The following is an 18,979-nucleotide window of genomic DNA, read 5'->3' as shown; positions in this document are numbered from 1 at the left end:
GTTCCAGTGGTGAGAGCTCACACGATCACACCTGGGAACGTGGTCCTTGGCTGGGTGGCTACATCCCAGCCACTGCTCACAATGGGAGAGAATAGATATGGGGACGAAGCTCACATCTCTGCAAACCCAGATACCACCTGTCATTCAGAACTCCATGAGAGGAGTGATGGATTGGAGTTTCTGTGCTTTGAGTGGTCACTGTGCAGCCACTCAGAGGAGAACTTGTTCCACACCCATTGCTGCTTACCCATGGCACACGCCCTGCAGTGGTGAAAAGTCAGCAGATCGGTCATTTTCTCTCTGTCTCTGTCTCTGTCTCTTTTGCTGGCAGTGCGTAAGCTTTAACTCCTGTAAGTCAAAGAGATCTATCATGTGTCTATACTGCTTTTACCACCAGCTGTTTCCTGAGTTCAAAAATGCAGCCCTGTTCTCGTCTCTGTTCTTCCCAGAAATAAATTTCATGTGACTTTCACATTAACAGCCTGATATCACTGAACTCTGAAGTTCCATGAGTTTCCCTTCTAAATTGCAAATGGAGTGAACAGCTTTTCAGCACTGCCCACATGAATCAGAGGGGACATGGTACATTTCTAAATGCTGGGCCGGAGCACCTGGGTGTTACTGTCACTGAATTTCTTCCCAGTGTACAGTGGAGCGTGTCTGATGTTTCTGGTGTCAGAAGGAAGCAGGGCAGGATTTAGCTCCTGCAGGCTCTGCTAGAGGGTGAGATGCAGAGGCTGCCCTGCTCTGCCTGGGTGCTGGGTCCCCTCCTGCTCAGCTGCTCTGCCTGGGTGCTGGGTCCCCTCCTGCTCAGCTGCTCCCTCGGGGTATTCCTGCAGAGACCAGAACCGCCCAGTCTCCACGGCCAGCCAGAACAGCGCCATCATCAATGACCGGCTCCAGGAGCTGGTGAAACTCTTCAAGGAGCGGACGGAGAAGGTGAAGGAGAAACTCATCGACCCTGACGTCACTTCTGATGAGGACAGTCCCAAGCCCTGTGAGTCTGGAGCTGGAGGTAGCCCCAAAGCCCCTTCCCAGCCAACAGTGAGGGCAAGAGTGACTCAAGGATATGATTGGGTTCCCATCAGAGGAAACGAGGGAGTCCAAACACAGACACCTAAGTGGGTGCCAGGCTAGCAAGAGCCTGGCTGATTTCCTCACATAGAGCTCGCAGCAGGTGTAGAATGAACATGAACGCCCTTAATTCTAGTGCCAGGGCCTGCAGCTAGGCTCTCGGCCCTCGGTCAGATGGTCACCAGTGTCATCCTGCAGCCCCTGTGAAGAAAGCCCCTGAGCCAGCCCCCACCGCGAAGCCAGCTGAGGTAGAGCAGGAGGAGGAGCACTACTGCGACATGCTCTGCTGCAAGTTCAAGCGCCGGCCCTGGAAGAAGTACCAGTTCCCCCAGAGCATCGACCCCCTGACCAGTGAGTCCTGGGGCGCTGCTCTCTGTGCAAGGTGCAGGGCTGGACAGTGGGTGGTGGGAGAGGGTCAGAGGTGCAAGGAGCGGGTGGGAGGTCTCGAATGTCATACTTCAAAAGATTCCACACTTCCTCATCTCTTCAAACAAAGAAACAATAATAACAAGAATAGGAACATATGCTCACACACCGTGATGAGGGAGCTAAGGCACAGGAAAATTATCCAGCCTAAGGACAGCAGGCAGTGTTGACCCAGGACTCCTGAGCCTTGGCCAAACTTTTTTTCTACTAGGGCCACAATGGTTCCTTCTCAGAGCTCCTGCTCTGAGCAGAGAGCTGTGTGTGTGTGTGTGTGTGTGTGTGTGTGCGCACGCGTGCGTGGTTCTTCCAGTGTCTAATGTGAATCCCCCTTGCTTGCCTTTAAGTCTGCTTACTCCACAATCCTCAGGAGCTGCAGCACTTCGTATGTGCACAGTGCTTCACTGTTTACCACGACACATTTCCCTATGACTGAGAAAAGCACAGTAGACGCCAGAGAGGAACTTTCTCAGGGTTACCCAGAAAGTTCTCTAGGGGGCAGGACCCCAACCCTGGTGTCCACTGAGTTTTTAAAGACAGCTACCTTGTCTATTCATCCATCCTCCCTTCCAACTACCTACCTGCCCTTCATGCATTATTTACTATTCTGTATTTACTAAGGCAGGAAGTGCATTGCTAGAAAATTTTCAGACAGAATAAAAGCAAACCCGGTGTGTTGGCACACACCTATGTATAATCTCAGCTACTCCAGAGCCGGAGGCAGGGGATGGAAAGTTCTAGGGCAGATTGGGCAAGTTAGTGAGACCCTAGCTCAAAATTTTAAAAAGGGCTGGTGATGTAGCTGATGGAAGAAGGAAGAAGGTGGGGCTGGGGATTTAGCTCAGCGGCATAAGTGCCTGCCTTGCAAGCAGGCAGTCGTGAGTTCGATAAAAAGGAAAAAGACAAAAAACAAAAAAAAAAAAAAAAAAAAAAGGAAGGAAGGAGGAAGGAAGGGAAGAAGAAAGGAAAGAAAAAGGATGGAAGGGCAGGAGCAAAGAAAAAAGAAGGAGATGTAACAAATTATATGAGGCAGAGACCACTGGACAGGCTTTTGTGAAGGCAACGTGGCATAAGATTTAATACACCTGGGTGCAGGCTGATGGAGGGCAAAAGATCATCCGTGGGGAACAAAGAAAAGTGGGGCTCTTTTTAGGATTTGAACAAGGTGGAGGTCTGGCAAGAGACATTATGTGAGGAGGTCTGAGCAAACGTCAGTGGTCTAAGTCCTCAGAGGGTCCGGTGCGAATGCGTGGATGTCATCGGATGTCCTGCTGCTGCGAGATTCTGCCTCTGCCTCATCCCTTCATTATGACGTCCTGTGTTTGCCAAGGGCAGCAGCACCTGTGGCGAGCTGCATTGTTTTCTGAGAACAGTATGACTGCTGACGTGGATGCTGGGAAAGTCATGCCCAAGTCCAGCCTGACAGGAAAGATGGGATGAGGGAAGGCAGGCAGACAGGCAGGAAGGCAAGCAAAGGTGTTTGCTACTTAATTATCCACTAATAATGCCATCCTCAGCTGGGTGTCCAGGTGTGGTGCACATCTGTAATCCTAGCACTTAGAAAGCTGAGGCAGGAGGATTACTGTGAGTTTGAGGCTAATCTGGACCACATAGTGAGTTCAAGGCCAGACTGAACTACATAAAGAGATCCTGTCTCAAAAACCAAAACAGCATGATGATGATGGTGGTGGTGATGGTGACGATGATGCCACCATTATCCCCTCCTCAGAGTACTCTGGTTTATAAGGGTCTACTAGTGATTGATTGATTGATTTTATACAGGGGATTGAACTCACAACCTTGCACTTGTTAGGCAGGTGCTATGCCACTGGGCTATATCCTTGCCCTAGTAATTTATTTTTAAAGCAAAGAAAGTTTTACACACACAAACACAGGCACACACACGGTTTTGAAAGCACTACATGCAGCAGTGACAGTGCAAATGCATAGAGTCCAAGTCCCACCTGGTTTCAGGGCCCGCCCAGCTCCTCCCCACCCTGGCTCCAGCTGGCCCCCCGTCCCTTCTGCAGACCTGATGTACATCCTGTGGCTGTTCTTCGTGGTGCTGGCCTGGAACTGGAACTGCTGGCTGATTCCTGTGCGCTGGGCCTTCCCCTACCAGACACCTGACAACATCCACCTGTGGCTGCTGATGGATTACCTGTGCGACCTCATCTACCTCCTGGACATCACCGTCTTCCAGATCCGCCTGCAGTTCGTCAGAGGCGGGGACGTCATTGTGAGTCACAGGCAGAGGGGGGACTACAGCAGACCTCACAGCCAGAGTTTCAGGGGGCCAATGGCTGATGCTATGCCAGACGACAAAATAAATGGACAAGGAAATGTCCGGGGCAGCTGCTGGTGCATGTTTAGTAGCCTGGTTGCTTATTTCACCCGCCTTTGATATGTTCAGATCACACCCATCTGATATTGTTCATATGGCTTCTGAACCCCGATGAGTGAAGGGTGGCTAAGTGGTTCAGCGTGTGGGTTTTAGGGCAGATGCACCTGGCCGGACCACCTCTCTGAGCCTCGGTTTCTCATCTGTAAAACTAGGTTTAGTACAAGTTCCTAGCAAGTAGCAATGGTGTGAGGATCAGTTCTGATGATGAATGCAGCATGCTTGGCTCCAGGGACTGCTGGAACTCAGTGTACCTCAGGGCTCCTGGAAAGGGCATGACAATCTCTGTACTTGGGCCACTGCAAAACCCCATTCCCTGGGTTAGCCTCCATTTGTCAAGGAAGAACCAAGGCCCTGACTGTGACTTATCCTATTTCCCTGTACAAGCCACTCTCTGAAATTCCACACTGAGGGCTGAGGATGGAGCTCAAAGGTAAAAGCCATCGCCCAGCGTGCATGAGTCTTGGGTTTGATCCCCAGAGTGGCAAAGAAAAGCACATCCCACATTGGCACCACAGGGCTCTGCTGTGTGCAGACAAGTTGAGCTTTTGCCTTGAAACTGATGTTTTGAGGAGCTAGGGCTGGGGGTACATTATCAGGGGTTCGGTCTGACCCCACATGGAGGGAAAAGAAAGAGATGAGTTCTGCAGTTGAGGAGCTCTGGGATGACCCAGTGTTCTGTGTGGAACAAAGGGCTTCATCTCCAAAAGCTCATGGCTTTTATTGGTGTCCGTCAGGGAGGTGGGTAGTGTCCTGGCAAAGTGCATAGGGAAAAGAAAGTTTGTAGCTATCCCAGGTACAGAGGCCTCCAATGAAGCAAGGCACAGATAATTTTGATGTATACAAGGCTGGTACTTTTACTGCCAGGAACATTTGTTTCAGTGTAACCAGCTCTACACAGCTCAGTAAATAGGGTGAAGGAGAGCTCGGGGACAAGTTGTGGCAAGGCTTTGTTTTCCAGGAGAGAGCAGGGTCTCCCACCAACATCCCTGTGATACCAACATTCAGAAGGCTGAGGCAGGAAGATGTAGTGTGTTGTCTCCAACACAAAACAAAACATGAATGACTCAGAGGAAGAGAACTCCCTGGCCAGCCTCTTCCCTAGTCTGCACAGAGCAGTTGCCAGCTCCTCTGTGAGTTAGGTTGCAAGTGGTCCTGGGAAGATTTACACACTAGAGAATGAGCCTCAGGCCCTCGACTGGCATCCAAGAAACAAGAATCCAGCTGGTGACCCTGGACAGCCTCAGCCACCTGAGGGACTGTCACTGAAGCTCAGAGGGTCCCCTCTGGCTCCACTGCTGCAGGCTGCTCTGATGGACTCTGTGGGAATTCTGTGGTGGCTTCTCATAATCAGGGGTCCAGCTTTAACACCCCTCACTGTCATTATTCCATTTTCTTCCAGACGGACAAGAAGGAGATGCGAAATTACTACCTAAAGTCTCGCCGATTTAAGGTGTGTGTCGGGATGGAAGGTGTAGTGGTTGCGGAGTTCCTGGGACTGAGTGCTTGAGGGGCCCATGTGACCTGGAAGCTGCCACCTGGAGGGGTGCTGGACACAGCTTCTTGGGATGTTTCCCATGGGCTGAGGCTCCCCAGAGGCTGGCACAGGTGGGACGGTCCTCAAAGGCCACCTTTTTTGTGGGGGGGCATGGTGATCATTGCCATGGCAATGGAGCTGGCATTGGAGTGGACAGGGCAGTCCTGATACCACAGAGGCTTCTTGCTGGGCGCCTCCTGGCCTCTAGTATGAGGCCCTCATGGACATTCTGACTTCCACTGTGTGTGGAGGGTGGGACCCCAGCCCTTACCCCACTCTCACACCCAGGGTTATGTGTTTGACACACTGTGGGGTCCCATTGGGGTTTCAGATGGATGTGATCTGCCTCCTGCCCTTGGATTTCCTCTACTTGAAATTCGGTGTGAACCCCCTCTTCCGCCTGCCCCGCTGTTTAAAGGTGAGACCAGCCATCAGCCCCTCCCTGCCACTTTCTGTCCTCCTAGAGCAGCTGGGAAGGGGAGGTGTCCTCAGGGGTGGTCCAGGGGAGCTGCTCACACTTCTAGCCCATCTTGGTGGGAAGCAATTCCAATGGCTCTCACTTCTATGGCACCATCGGTTAGGTACTGGTCAAGGGCTGGCTCCTTCACCCTGCAGCGTGAAGTCCTCACCACACCCTGCAAATGAGGAGCCCGGGGCACAGACAGGCTAAGCAGCTTGCCCAAGTCACAGGGATAGGAAGGAGTGGAGGCTGGGCCTGCACGCAGGGAGCCTGCATCCTCCACTTGAGTCTCTCAGTAATTACAGACCTGCTCGAGGGGCTTCTGCTGTATGGCGATCTCCACTGAAAAGATGGGCGGAATTAGCACTCGAAGAGGTGGGATGACTTAGCCAAGGTCTAAGGAGTGAGCGAGCACTAGGGATGCACAGCCCCCACCCAGTTGATTGCTGATCGGTGTCATTCCAGTGTTAAATCTGCCTTTTGTGGGGAGGAGCCAGGCTCCCAGGCAAGTCGGCCAGGCACAGTGTCCTTTCGTGAGCTCAGGGTGCACAGCCACTCAGAGCCCTCGGGATCCCCCAAATGGATTTTGCTGGCTAAGCAAGGAAAGTCATCTTTGTCTATACATGATGCCTGGTGCTTTTTGTATTGTTTTGGTTTGGTTTGGGCTTCTTTTGGTGGGGGGAGGTTGTTTTGCTTTGTTGGTTTTTTTGAAAAACGGTCTCCTCACTATGCAGTTCAGGCTGGCCTTGAACTCACTGTGTAGCCCATTCCGGCCTCTAACTCATGGCAATTCACTGCCTCAGCCTCCTGAGTGCTGGAATTACAGGCATGCACCACCATGCCTAGCTAATGTTTGGTGCTTTTCCCTCAATGAGTGAGGGAATTTTTTTTTTTTTTGAGTGAGGGAATTATTAAAAAGAGGTCAGTGCAATAAGAAAAATACGCCAAAGAATGCTAGGGAAAGCAAGCACACTGCACTGGAACTGAGCACAGAAGCTGCCAAGGAGAAGGGGGAAGTGGAACCATTTTTCTCAGATGCACTCAGGCCTCTGGGGGCTGCGGAAGCTGCTTCAGAGCCAAGCCTAAGTGAGCAAGGCCAGGCCCTCAGGCCAAGATGGATCCCAGATGTGGAAGCGAGATGCTTCACATGGCGAGTGAGATGTGTGTGCGCCCAACTCAGGTTTAACATCTGACACAGCATGGAGGAGGCGACCCTTTGAGCCTCACATGAGGGCACCAAGCCCATGGTTTTCCAGCCTCCAGGGTAATCTCCGGATGGTGTTAGAAACAACACTTGAGTGTTGGTTGGCCTATCCCTTAGACAGTGGTGACAGATCTCTGGTACCTGTGGCATCTAGTTGTGCTGTGGTAGGCTGTATATATCACTGAAAGCTCTAAAATGTTCTCCGTTACTCTCTTAGGAAACCTTCATTAGTATTATTTTCAAATATCAAAAACTCAGTGTGGATAAAGATCTAGAGGGGTACAAACAGCAAACAGCTGGCAGCTTTGAATCTGATCTGGGTTCAAGGTTGACTCTCATTTCCCAGTGGGCTCCAGACGAGTGACTCGACTTCCCTGAGTGCCAAGGAGAATGATAGGGCGTGGGCTGTAACTCACTGGTGTTTGCTTATCTAGCGCACACGATCCCCAGCCCTGAAAAAAAGCTAACGCATACTTCATAGGGAGATAAGAAATAAGGTAGGTAAGGAGATGCCATCATATAATAGGAACTCGGTAAAGAAGAGAAGTTATCATTATACTTTTCTTACTTTACATAGCCTTTGAAGGACATAATGGGGGTTATAAACTGTTTTATTATAAAATTATTTTCTTTATAAAGTAAACATACAAAATAGAGCCCCTAACTTGGGATGCATGAACAACCAAAACCCATCGTGAAGATGGGTTTCAGAAGGTCTGGGAGTCTCTCCAGAAATAATAAGCAAGTCGTGAGAACACGATTATATGTGATTTCCCAGGAAAGAGGGACCTTTGCTATCATCAGATTCTTAAATGGGGTTTCCAGCCCCCAGCTGCCCAAGGGCAAAGTACCCTTTGGTCTGAATGCAGGCTCCTTCAGGGAAGAGGGGCCTCAGTCTCCGCACCCGGGGAATGGGCAGGGAGGTGAGGGCAGGGCGACGCCTACAGCAGCAGCTGTCCCTGATGCCTTTCTCTTCCTCCCAGTACATGGCCTTCTTTGAGTTTAACAGCCGCTTGGAAGCCATCCTCAGCAAAGCCTACATCTACAGGTGAGACACCTGCGCACACATACGCGCATGCACGTGCACGAGTGCACACATCTCACATGTGCGCACCACATGCATGCACTCACACACACGTGTGACAGCACACACACAGGACAAGGCATTCTCTGCCCATATCTGCCCCTTTCACCTTCCCTGTCCTCCAGTCCCCATTGTCTGTGGAAGCCAGAAGCTGAGCTTCTTCCTGGCCCAACCCCTTCTCTAAAGGAATGTTTGTTCTTTAGAGAATTGCTCCATTTCCTCTAATTGTTACAGGTTGACAGAAGTGGCTCGCTAGTATTTTGGAGTCAGTACAAGGAACTGAAGCCCCCAACATAGCTCCAGGGGGAGGGAGTGCTTGTAAGACACCCAAGGTGGGGCCCGAGGCCAGCTAGGACTCGCTGGGGGAGCAGGACTCCCAGCACCTTTCTGCACCCCTCTCGTGAGGTGCATGGCCTCGTCGTCACTTCTCTGCACACCCTGTCCCCTGTTGCTCTTCCCATGGCCACATTGTCCTCTGACACTGCTGCCACCCCAGCACTCATGTGAGCAGTAGTGCTGCCTCCAGCGGCCATTCCAGCCCCAAGTATTGGCCAGCTCCTGGCCAAGTGCCACCATCTCTAACTGGCACAACCTTAAAAAGCATCCCACAGGGTCAGCCCAGCTGCTGCTGCTTCTGGCCAGCCCAGGGTCCACCCCTCTGAGTGACTGGGCAGGACCATGTGGCTCACTGGGGGAACCTCTGAGAGGGCGACTTCCGGGGAGGTGAAAACTGGCTGCCTCCCTGCAGCCTGCCTCACCTTCACCCTCTAATGGCTGTGTCCATGCCCCTCGTGTGCAGGGTCATCAGGACCACAGCCTACCTGCTCTACAGCTTGCACCTGAACTCGTGTCTTTATTACTGGGCCTCAGCCTTTGAGGGCATCGGCTCCACTCACTGGGTTTATGATGGCGAAGGAAACAGGTGAGCTCCCCTTCCTCCTGCGGCCACACCTGAGAGATATTCTTGTTCTTCATAATTCACAGCACAAAGACTCCTGGAAAGAAGTCCATTGCCACCACATTGCCAAGGTTACCTTGCTTCTAAGGAATCACTGACATAACAATGTCCAAGGCCTCAATCTCCATGTCTTCCTGAGCATCTGCTGTGTACCAGGCAGAGGGTAGAGACACAAAAGAGACCTGCTAGGAAGGTCCTCTCAGCAAGGCCAGGTGTGTTAGCACACATCTGTAATCCAAGCCCTCGGGAGGCTGAGACAGGAGGATGGCTATGAGTTTGAGACCAGCCTATGCTACATAGTGAGTTCAAGGCCAGCCTGAACTACATAGTGAGACCAGGTCTCAAAAAAAAATCCTCTCAGCATTCCAAAGTCCTGTAGGTTGATAAATACATGGAACAGGTGCATGCACTCTGCCAACCCATGGGCAAGGCCAGTGGGAACAAGTGTGTCTCTGCACTGCTCTCTGGGCAGGCGGCAGACCAGGGAACCTACTTGCCAGTCCCCCATATGGGAGTGTTGACAACAGAAGCAGTAAGCCTCCACGAACACTTCTTACTATTCATAGGTAGCAGCCCTGATCAAAGCGCTTAACATTGTAACTTACAACAGTCACATGACAGGTACTCTGACTCTTCCCCTATGACAGAGGAAGTGAGAAGTCAAGGTCACACAGCTCTAGTTGCAGAGCTGGGAGCTGAGCAGTCTGGTCACAGAGCTGTGACTACTGGACTGTGGACCCAAGGGAAAAGAAAAGTGCCTGGTGCCTGGGGCAGGATGGGGGAATGGGAATGGATGTGGCAAAGTTCGCCCAAAGTTAAGCTAGTTAGGTTTGGCTTTGGCTGTGAGAGACGCAAAGAAGAGACAGAGAACCCAGAGAGGGACTCACATGAAGAAGATGAGACGTGTTTGCTGGGCAGGCTGGTGAGGGTCTGTAATCTCAGCTACTAGGTTGCTAACCAGGAAGAGCAGATGTTTGAGGCCACTCTGGCAACTCCGAGAGATCCTTGTCTCAAACTAAAAAGTACTGGGTGTGTTATTCAGTGGTAAAGCTCTTGCCTAGCATGAGGCCCTGGGTTCTACTCATGACCCTATTTAAAAGTGGAATGGGGGAACTGTAAGATAACAGTCAAGGACTGGGAGCCCAGTATGGCCGAAGAGCTCCGGGTCTGCGGAAGTTTCTAGAGCGGCGGACAGAGCCAGGTTGCCAGGCAGCCTCCCCAAGAAACTCAAAGCTTGCTCTGAGGAGCAGGGTGTCCCCAGGGGCCACACAGCACTTGGTACACAGCTGTTGTGGGCAAGCCAGGCTGCCAATGTGAGACCCACATGGGACCTTAAGACTTGGGGCAAATGTCAACTGTGTATTAGTAGGTCTTACTCCCTCTGGACTTCGGAGCTGAATTCCGAGACTATGTCAGCTTTTCTAAGAGACTTTCCCAGCTTTCCTTCAATTCCCAAAGGGGTTTGTGCCTCAGTAAGCCAAGGACCCACTTGAGGGTTGGGTGGCAGTCGTGGGAAGCGATGGCAAGGAAGAGGGGACCCGGGCTCCAACCTGTGCGGTCATCCTCCAGCTCTGGGAAGTGGACCGAGGGACCCCCAGAGCCCTGGAGGCAGGGAACGCAGGACTCCCGGGAGGCCACTAGGATGTGCCATGCCGATGAAAGATTACTCCAACGAGGAAATGCTCGCGGGAATCCAGAACTTTGTGGACATCACTGCTATGTCCTCTGTTGATAGCCCAGCCACCTGAGTCGTGGTTCCCCAGGTCCCCGCCCAGGGGTCTGGAAGGGTAGGGGGCTGCTCAGTCCCCACCAGAGCTGTTTCGTGCGCCCTCTGGTGGCCATTACCAGCGTGACAGGAGTTTGACTGGGCAGGCTTGTGTAGTCCTGAGACTTCCAGGTAACTGGTTCCCCGACGGCAATGAGGTGCCCTGAAACTCAGAGTCACACCCAATCAGAAGTTGAGGAAGCAGAAGATTGCTTCCTCCTCCCAGTATTCGGAACCCATTGCCCACCCTCATTGCAGAGCTTCCTGAGCGCTCAGCAATGCCCCCTCCCCGCGCGTCCATTGCTGGCATGCACTGGGCACTGGACAAACACTGATTTACAGAGAGCCCGGCCTATGCCAGGCATCTCTTCCAGCCGTTCATTTCATCCTTGTGGTTACCTTTGTTCTGCCACCATCCCCATTTTATGGAGGAGGAGATCAGGACTTGGAGAAATTGCGGATCTGCTCATACAGTGAGCAAGAGGCTTTGAGCACCTTTAGTCTGGTTTCAGAGCCAGTATTTGAGCTCCCAGGCTGCATAAGAAGCTAGTGAGGGGAAGCAGGAAGCCCAGGAAAGCCGGTCCATCTTGCAGCCCTGCCTGCTTCACCCTCTTCCTGGCTCCCAGCAGGGCTTGACCTGGAGGTGTGGACAGGTATAGGGGGGCCCTTGCTGCTTTGTGATGATTAGACAAGCCCAGGGCATTTCTCGAGCTGTTTACCACACAGCAGGACCCCCAGAACCCATATCTCCCTTCTCAACGGATCACGAGCCTGGCTTGGGGTAGCAGCTCAGAGGATCAGCCAGCACCCGTGTTCAGTCCTGGATCTGGAACCTGCCAGCTGGTGACCATGGGAATTCCCTTTTCCTTTGGTGGGGCTCAATTTTACTACCTGGAAAATGCGTGATGAGGAGGAAGGGTCAGCAAAGGTGGCCTTCAAGATAGTTGTCACAGGAGATTGAAATCATCTCTGGAGTGTTTAGAATCCCTAATACATAGCAAAGGCTACATAAATACTTGTTACGCTGTATTATGTAAGGAATACTGAGGAGAAAAGATATCTGTATATGTTCAGTATAGACACAGTTTTTAAAAATATTTTCCAGCTGGCCTTGGTTGTCTCCCCAAACACAAACCTGCAGATACAAGGGCCAACAGGATCTCACAGCTCTGATGTTGTTCTTTGTCTTAGTTGCTTTCTCATTGCTGGAACAAAATACCTGACGGCCACAGTTTAAAGAAGAAAGGTTTATTTGGTTTACGGTTTACAGAGATTTCAGCCCATAGTCCCTGGCTCCAAAACAGGGCAGCATGGCAGAGGAGAAACAGCTTTCGGTGAGGAGGTGGGAGGTGGAGAAACAGATCAAGGGAGAAAGGAGGGGAAGAGACCCTTCCAGGCCGTGCGCCCAGTGAGCCGCCTCCTCAGAGCAGTCTTCCCCTCCCAACATCACATTTTGTGATGAATCTCAGTGGATTAGCCCACTGAGAAGCATCGTGTCTCTGTGATCCAACCACACCCGCCGTGAGGCTTTGGGGGTGTCTAGATAGAAACTGTAACACTTGCTTTCCATGAGCCGCATGACAGGATAGCAAAGGAAACAAGTGTGGAAACTGTGGGAGCCCTGGCATCAGGACTGGTCCCTCTCCCCACCCATCCTCTGTCCTCCCACCAATGCTTCCTGGATATCTTCTGGAGTGTCAGTTTCTGTATCTGTCCTTGCCTGTGCCAGGGAGGTGGGACAGCCAGGGACAAACTGCAACATGCCCTGCCACGAGAGAGACAGGTGTTCTAGCACCTAAGCATGAAAGCTCTCCCTCTTGTATGGTGCATACCTACAAGGTATCTGGACCAGGTTGCCCAAGGTTGGCAGGTGTGTCCTTTTATGACTGAGATTCCCTCCCCTCTTCTCTCTCCAGTTACATTCGCTGCTACTACTGGGCCGTGAAGACCCTCATCACTATCGGGGGGCTGCCTGACCCCCAGACGCTCTTTGAAATTGTCTTCCAGCTGCTGAACTATTTCACCGGTGTCTTCGCTTTCTCTGTGATGATTGGACAGGTAGCTGTCCTGGGTCCCAACCCTCCACCCGCAGGCCCCTCCCACTGCTGCCTCTCTGTCTGTTGCTTTGGGACTAAACCAGGAAGGAGCGCTGGACAGAGAATCAGAAGCCTGAGGTGCTAGGCCCTGCTGGGAGAGTGGAAGGAGGGGGTGCAGGTCTCATCCTTCTAGCTCACTTCTATTTAACATGTCAGGCCCTTTGGGTATCCTGGTGAGCTGGGCTTCGTGGCTTAATGAAAGGTGGGAGAAATGCCTTGTTTCAAACAGGCTGCAGGGGTCAGAGCTTTCTAAGGTCCCCAGCCGGGGGAACTGTGCGCTGGGCTCATATATCCTCTAGCAAGGGCTTGGACAGAATAGCTATGGCACCACAGAGTCAGCCCAGCCCACAAAGAGGTCCCCTCAGGATCCAATGCCACCAGAGTGGCCGGCACCTGCCCTCCCACATCCATACTGGAGGCAGGACTTCTCCCACCAGGAAACTTCTGCGTATAGACATCTTCCTTCTTCCCTTCCTGCCCTATGAGCATGTGCTCCTGTCTGGGTAAAGCGACACATCCCCAAACTTGCTTCCTGTCCTGCTTCAGATGAGAGACGTGGTAGGGGCGGCCACTGCGGGACAGACCTACTACCGCAGCTGCATGGACAGCACAGTGAAGTACATGAACTTCTACAAGATCCCCAAATCCGTACAGAACCGCGTCAAGACCTGGTATGAGTACACCTGGCACTCGCAAGGCATTCTGGGTAAGACCAGCACCCTGGCCTGAAGCCTTCCAGTTCTTTCCTCGCCCAAGCACTGCGCCCTCACTTGGCTGTGGCTCCAAGGTTTATGTAAGAGGGGTGTGAGGAGGCCTGGGAGGTGCTGCATGCTGGCCATCACGACCCTCCTGAAGACTCCAGGGCCTGTCTCCTGGGCTCCCTTCTCTTATTTCACCTTGAGACACAGCCCCACAGGAGATCAAAGCTGAGGTTTGAATCAGGAACGGGGAGTCCTCCTTGTCCCCCTCCCCATCTTTTCCTCTGACACAGCATCTGCACCTCATGGTGGGTACCTGGGACATGGCCCTGCTCCCCTGCAGAGGCTCTGAGCACACGGCCTGGGCACAGTCTCCTTCCCCCGCCCTGGCTGCAGGGCCCGGCAAGTGGGTGCCCCAGCCTGTCTGTGACAAGGGAGTGCAAGGCCCCCTGGGTTGCGGGAAGGATTAAATCACATAATCTTTATGAAAAGCAGGCTCAGGAAGCACTGGAATGTAGCTCAGTGGCAGGGCACTTGCCTAGCCCAGGGCACAGGCAAAGCCCTGGGTTCAATTCCCAGCACCACTAAAAAACTAAAGAAGAAGGATTGATTTACAAGCCAGGCATGGTGGGACCCGCCTGTCATCCCAGCACTGCAGGTTGAGGCCAAAGGATTGAGCTAAACTTGGACAATTTAGTGAGACCCTGTCTCAAAATACAAAAATTTTTAAAAATCTGGGAATGTAGTTCAATGCAAGGACTCTGTGTTCAATCCCCAGTACTTCTCTCTGTCACACACACACACACACACACACACACACACACACACACACACGGCTGGCACATGGTAAGTACTAGATAAACTAGTTCTTGCTAATGTTCTAGGGTGCATATGAGGGGTAGTGTTTCATCAACAATTGCAATAACCAGTGCTACAGCCCGGGACCCCTGATGCAGAGGCTGTGTCAGGAGTATCCAGGGAAGATTTCCTGGAAGAGGTGAGGTTGGTGCTGGGTTTTGAAGAATGAGTAGGAGTTCGTCGGTGAAGTGCATAGGGCTTTCCTGACAGAGGGATTGTATTGACAGAGGCCTGGAGTTGGCAGCTGTTGGGGTCTAGAGCAGCAGGGAAGGTGGCTGGGCTGTAGGTGTGTGAGGGTCGGGGCTGCCCTGGCTCTGACCCCCGTGTCCTGTTCACAGATGAGTCAGAGTTGATGGTGCAGCTTCCGGACAAGATGCGGCTGGACCTTGCCATCGATGTGAACTATGACATCGTCAGCAAAGTGGCGCTCTTTCAGGTGCACCGCCCTCTCCTGTGGGCCCTGGGGACCTCAAGCCTGATTGTCCCTCTTACCGGTCTCCTTCCCTCCTCCCTGGGCAGGGCTGTGACCGGCAGATGATCTTCGATATGCTGAAGCGCCTGCGCTCTGTGGTCTACCTGCCCAACGACTACGTGTGCAAGAAGGTGTGCACCGCAGCCCGGGGGTGGGGGCGTGCGAGGCCGAGGCCTTCCGGTGGGTGGGGCTGGGGCGTGTGAAACCCCTGGGCTGCAGGGTCTCTGCAGAGGGACAGGCTTTGTAACAGCGGGCCACGGCTCTCTGTCCCAGCATGGGGTGGGGTCAGGGTGGGGCCCCAGTTCACAGAGAAGGGATGGAGGAAGCTCGCAAGGTCTCCCTCACCCCATTCAGAGATGGGATGGGAGAGCACATGTGCAAACCAGTGGGGAGGGCCCGAGTCCCGTGTTATTTCGTGGAGCTGACTGTAAGGCTGGGTGTGTGCATAGGGAAGATGTTACCCAAGCAGACCCTGTGAGACTGGGAGCCCCAGCCCAAGTAGGCCCTGACTCTAGGTGTGTGCTGCACAGTACTGAATTTTCTAAAGGCAGAGCGGTAGGGGAAGAGGGAGAAACGATGCTATAGATGGCTGAGAAGGCAAAGCTTCGGTGTTAGGGGCTGAGAGGGCTGTGGAAACAGCAGAGTGATCTGTCTGGACAAGGCAACTACTTCCTAGCTGTGCAGCCCTGCACAAATGGCTTGCCCTCTCTGAGTCCAGTGCTCACTGACAAGCGAGGGTATGAGTAGCACCTCCCTCACGGGGTGCTGGGGGAGCTGACTAAGATCGGCCTATGGTTTGGCACCATGCCTGGCACAGAGCCGTGGAGACTGCTGTCACTATCACCTGTGTGGCAACACAGTTTGCTGTCAGTGAGGGGTCAGTCAGGCATGGATGAGGCTGTGATTGTGAGGTGAAGGTGTGATTGTGGGTGCGTGAGCAGCTGCCTGGCTCTGCTTGACACTGTCCCTGAGACACCAGGGTGCTGTCTAGTGAGGTGTCCTGGAGACAGGCGGCCAGGACGCTTCCTGTCTGGAAAGGGGATTGTGCATGTGTGGGGTGTGCTGGTGTTGCCAGGTTGCTGCCCAGGTATGACTGACAGGTGGTGGGCTGGGTGGGCCTGGCCAGGGCCTGGGGACTGAGTTTGTGGCAGGCTGACTGGGCGCTCTCCCTCCCTCCTTCCTCTCCTTCCTTCTTTTTTCCTTTCCTCCTTCCCTTCCTTCCTGTGTTCATTCATGCACCTTGGACTTGGCCATCGTGGGAGTTTGGTGGGGCCACCAGACCACGCACCGAATGGCCTCTGCCCTAGGCCCAGCTTCTCTGTTCTTCCATCGTTTTCCCACTGTGCCTGTCTCTGTGTCCAGTTCCCTTTTTGTGAGGACACCAGTCATATTGGATTTGCCTCCCACCTTGTTCCAAGGTGGGCTTACCTTAGTTACAGCTGCCACACCCTATTACCAAATCAGGCCCCATTCTAAGGTCCTAGGGAATGGGATTTCAAAATGTGGGTTGGAAATGGGGCACGATTTGACTTATAACACCATGAACTCTGCAACTGGACTGGATTCAAATCCTGGCCTTGCTTAATCCTCACTTTATGACCTTAGAAAAGTGCAGTCTGGCAGGAAGAGGCACAAGGACTATAAGTAGCAGCCCAGCCTGGGCAGCTTAATGACACAGCAAGATCCTGCCTCAAAATAAAAATTCTAAAAAGGTCTGGGGATGTAGCTCAGCGCAAAGCACCTATGTTCAATCTCCAGTGCAAAACAAACAAACAAAAAGAGTGCAGGCCTGCGGGCTGGAGATTTAGCTCAGCGGCATAAGTGCCTGCCTTGCAAGCAGGCAGTCGTGAGTTCGATCCCCGGTACTGATAAAAAGGAAAAAGACAAAAAAAAAAAAAAAAAAAAAAAAAAAAAAAAAAAAAAGTATAAAAAGTGCAGTCCTGCCCTGCCTCAGAGGGTGTGGAGACTGAGGATGGGGACCCGCCATGGACGGGCTCAGTGAAGTGCTAGGGGCCGCAGGATGTCACTGTTGTCATCTGCCTGTGTCAGCGAGCAGACACTGGCTGTTCCTGGGTGGGGCTGCTCATGGATGTTTAGCAACGCAGGAGCCATCGCTCTGTTCACCAGGCCTTGTGGGTGCCAGTGGGAAGCTGCAGAACCATCGCCCGCACCTTCCGGGCTGCCTGGCACTTTCTGTGTCCTCACATCACTAACTGCCCTCCAGAACCTGTCAGGCAGGCAGGACAAGGGCTGCTGACTCTCCCCAGTCCCCATGTGAGGAGCCCGGGACCCCAGAGGAAAGTGACAGTCTCAGACTCCACGCCAAGTGGTGGTACAGGGCTGGATTCGGCCTTAGTGCCTCTTGCTGGGCACGGCCCTTGGCTTTGAGGATGCTCAGAGGTGGTGGAGGAGCTCAGCCTTCTCTCTTTCAGGGGGAGATTGGCCGAGAAATGTACATCATCCAGGCGGGCCAGGTGCAGGTCCTGGGTGGCCCCGATGGCAAGGCGGTGCTGGTGACACTGAAAGCAGGGTCCGTGTTTGGAGAGATCAGGTAAGAGGCGCTGGGGGAGCAGGAGGCCCTGGGCACGGGCTGGGAGGGGGCAGACGTGCGGTGGGGCTGTGCAGGGGAGGTCTGGGTGCCCACTGGTGCAGGGCCACCACCATGCATGGGACGGCCAGGGTGGCCAAGCTGAACGAGATCCAAAGCACGAGATCTGGTCCCTGAAGGGTCTCACAACCTCCCTTCTCCCCCAGCCTGCTGGCCGTCGGGGGCGGGAACCGGCGCACCGCCAACGTGGTGGCCCATGGGTTCACCAACCTCTTCATCCTGGATAAAAAGGACTTGAATGAAATTTTGGTGCATTATCCCGAGTCTCAGAAGTTACTCCGGAAGAAGGCCAGGTATGTCCTATATTTTTTTTTATTTAAAAAACAAAATGTTAGGGGCTGGGGATTTAGCTCAGCGGCATAAACGCCTGCCTTGTAAGCAGGCAGTCGTGAGTTCGATCCCTGGTACCGATAAAAACGAAAAAGACAAAAAAAAAAAAAAAATAAAATAAATAAAAAACAAAATGTTAAGGACAAAGCCTTCCTCTTATATAACCATATGAGCTTTATCAAAACCAGGACGCTCAGCTTGTCCCTCTCGTGTACGTCAGGTGTTTTCTTGTGATCACCTTCAGGCGCTTCGTATCCAGCAGGAACAATTGGCCGTGATGCTGGTCCTGCTCAGTGAGCAGAGCCAAGGGCGCGTGCGCGGATGAGTTTGGCTTCTTCCGTCACATGGTGGCGAAGGGTTCTGCGCTGTACGTTACTATTTCCCTCTTGGTGCAAGCCTGTAGTACCAGCACTTGGCAGGCTGTGGCAAGAGGGTAGCCATGAGTTCGAGGCCAGCCTGGACTACATGGCAAGACCCTGTCTCAAAAAACTAAGAAACAGAACAAAACAAGTCATGGAGTTTTCTGGCTATATGTCAATTAATCTATTCATAAAACGATTTCAGTCCAACGCCACGGAGTTCATTCTGCTCTTTCCCCTTTCCATTCTTATGTATTTCTTCTCTGAAAAATTTGGCTGTCTTTGTCCTTGTTCAGGCCTATAGTATATGGTAACTTAAGAATTATCATTGTTGCTGGGGATTTAGCTCAGTGGCATACGTACCTGCCTTGCAAGCAGGTGGTCGTGAGTTCGATCCCCGGTACCGATAAAAAAAAAAAAAAAAAAAAGAAAAGTCTTCAACTGTGCTTGATGGTACATGTCTGTCATCTCAGCCACACAAGAGGCTAAGGCAGGAGGATCACAGCTGCAAGCCAGCCTAGGGTACCTAAAAAGGACAGGGCATGTATTTCAGCAACAGAACATTTGCCTCATATGAGGAAGGAGGGCCTAGTTTCCCTGCCCAGTACCATCATTACCAAAAAAAAATTATTTGGGATAGCTCCCTCATCCC

At 52.5% G+C, this 18,979-nt stretch overlaps 1 protein-coding gene across 4 annotated transcripts in view; it reads left to right on the top strand.

Moving 5' to 3' along the window:
• Positions 1–18,979, top strand: part of Cngb1 (cyclic nucleotide gated channel subunit beta 1) — a 95,358-nt gene that overhangs the window by 63,828 nt on the left and 12,551 nt on the right. For all 4 annotated transcript variants that reach the window (XM_063247403.1, XM_063247401.1, XM_063247402.1 and 1 more), the window contains 13 exons: positions 840–997; positions 1,273–1,425; positions 3,528–3,736; positions 5,301–5,351; positions 5,767–5,853; positions 8,083–8,147; positions 8,983–9,105; positions 12,823–12,964; positions 13,549–13,708; positions 14,897–14,994; positions 15,078–15,161; positions 17,463–17,581; positions 17,785–17,931. In XM_063247403.1, coding sequence (XP_063103473.1) covers positions 840–997; positions 1,273–1,425; positions 3,528–3,736; positions 5,301–5,351; positions 5,767–5,853; positions 8,083–8,147; positions 8,983–9,105; positions 12,823–12,964; positions 13,549–13,708; positions 14,897–14,994; positions 15,078–15,161; positions 17,463–17,581; positions 17,785–17,931 — 1,596 coding nt within the window. The remainder of the gene's footprint in view (positions 1–839; positions 998–1,272; positions 1,426–3,527; positions 3,737–5,300; positions 5,352–5,766; positions 5,854–8,082; positions 8,148–8,982; positions 9,106–12,822; positions 12,965–13,548; positions 13,709–14,896; positions 14,995–15,077; positions 15,162–17,462; positions 17,582–17,784; positions 17,932–18,979) is intronic.

This window comes from Cavia porcellus, unplaced genomic scaffold (assembly GCF_034190915.1).
Source record: "Cavia porcellus strain 051 isolate PalLab524CR breed Dunkin Hartley unplaced genomic scaffold, mCavPor4.1 scaffold_4, whole genome shotgun sequence".
In the NCBI taxonomy this organism is placed as follows: domain Eukaryota; kingdom Metazoa; phylum Chordata; class Mammalia; order Rodentia; family Caviidae; genus Cavia; species Cavia porcellus.
This window is presented reverse-complemented; position numbering and strand designations above follow the sequence as displayed.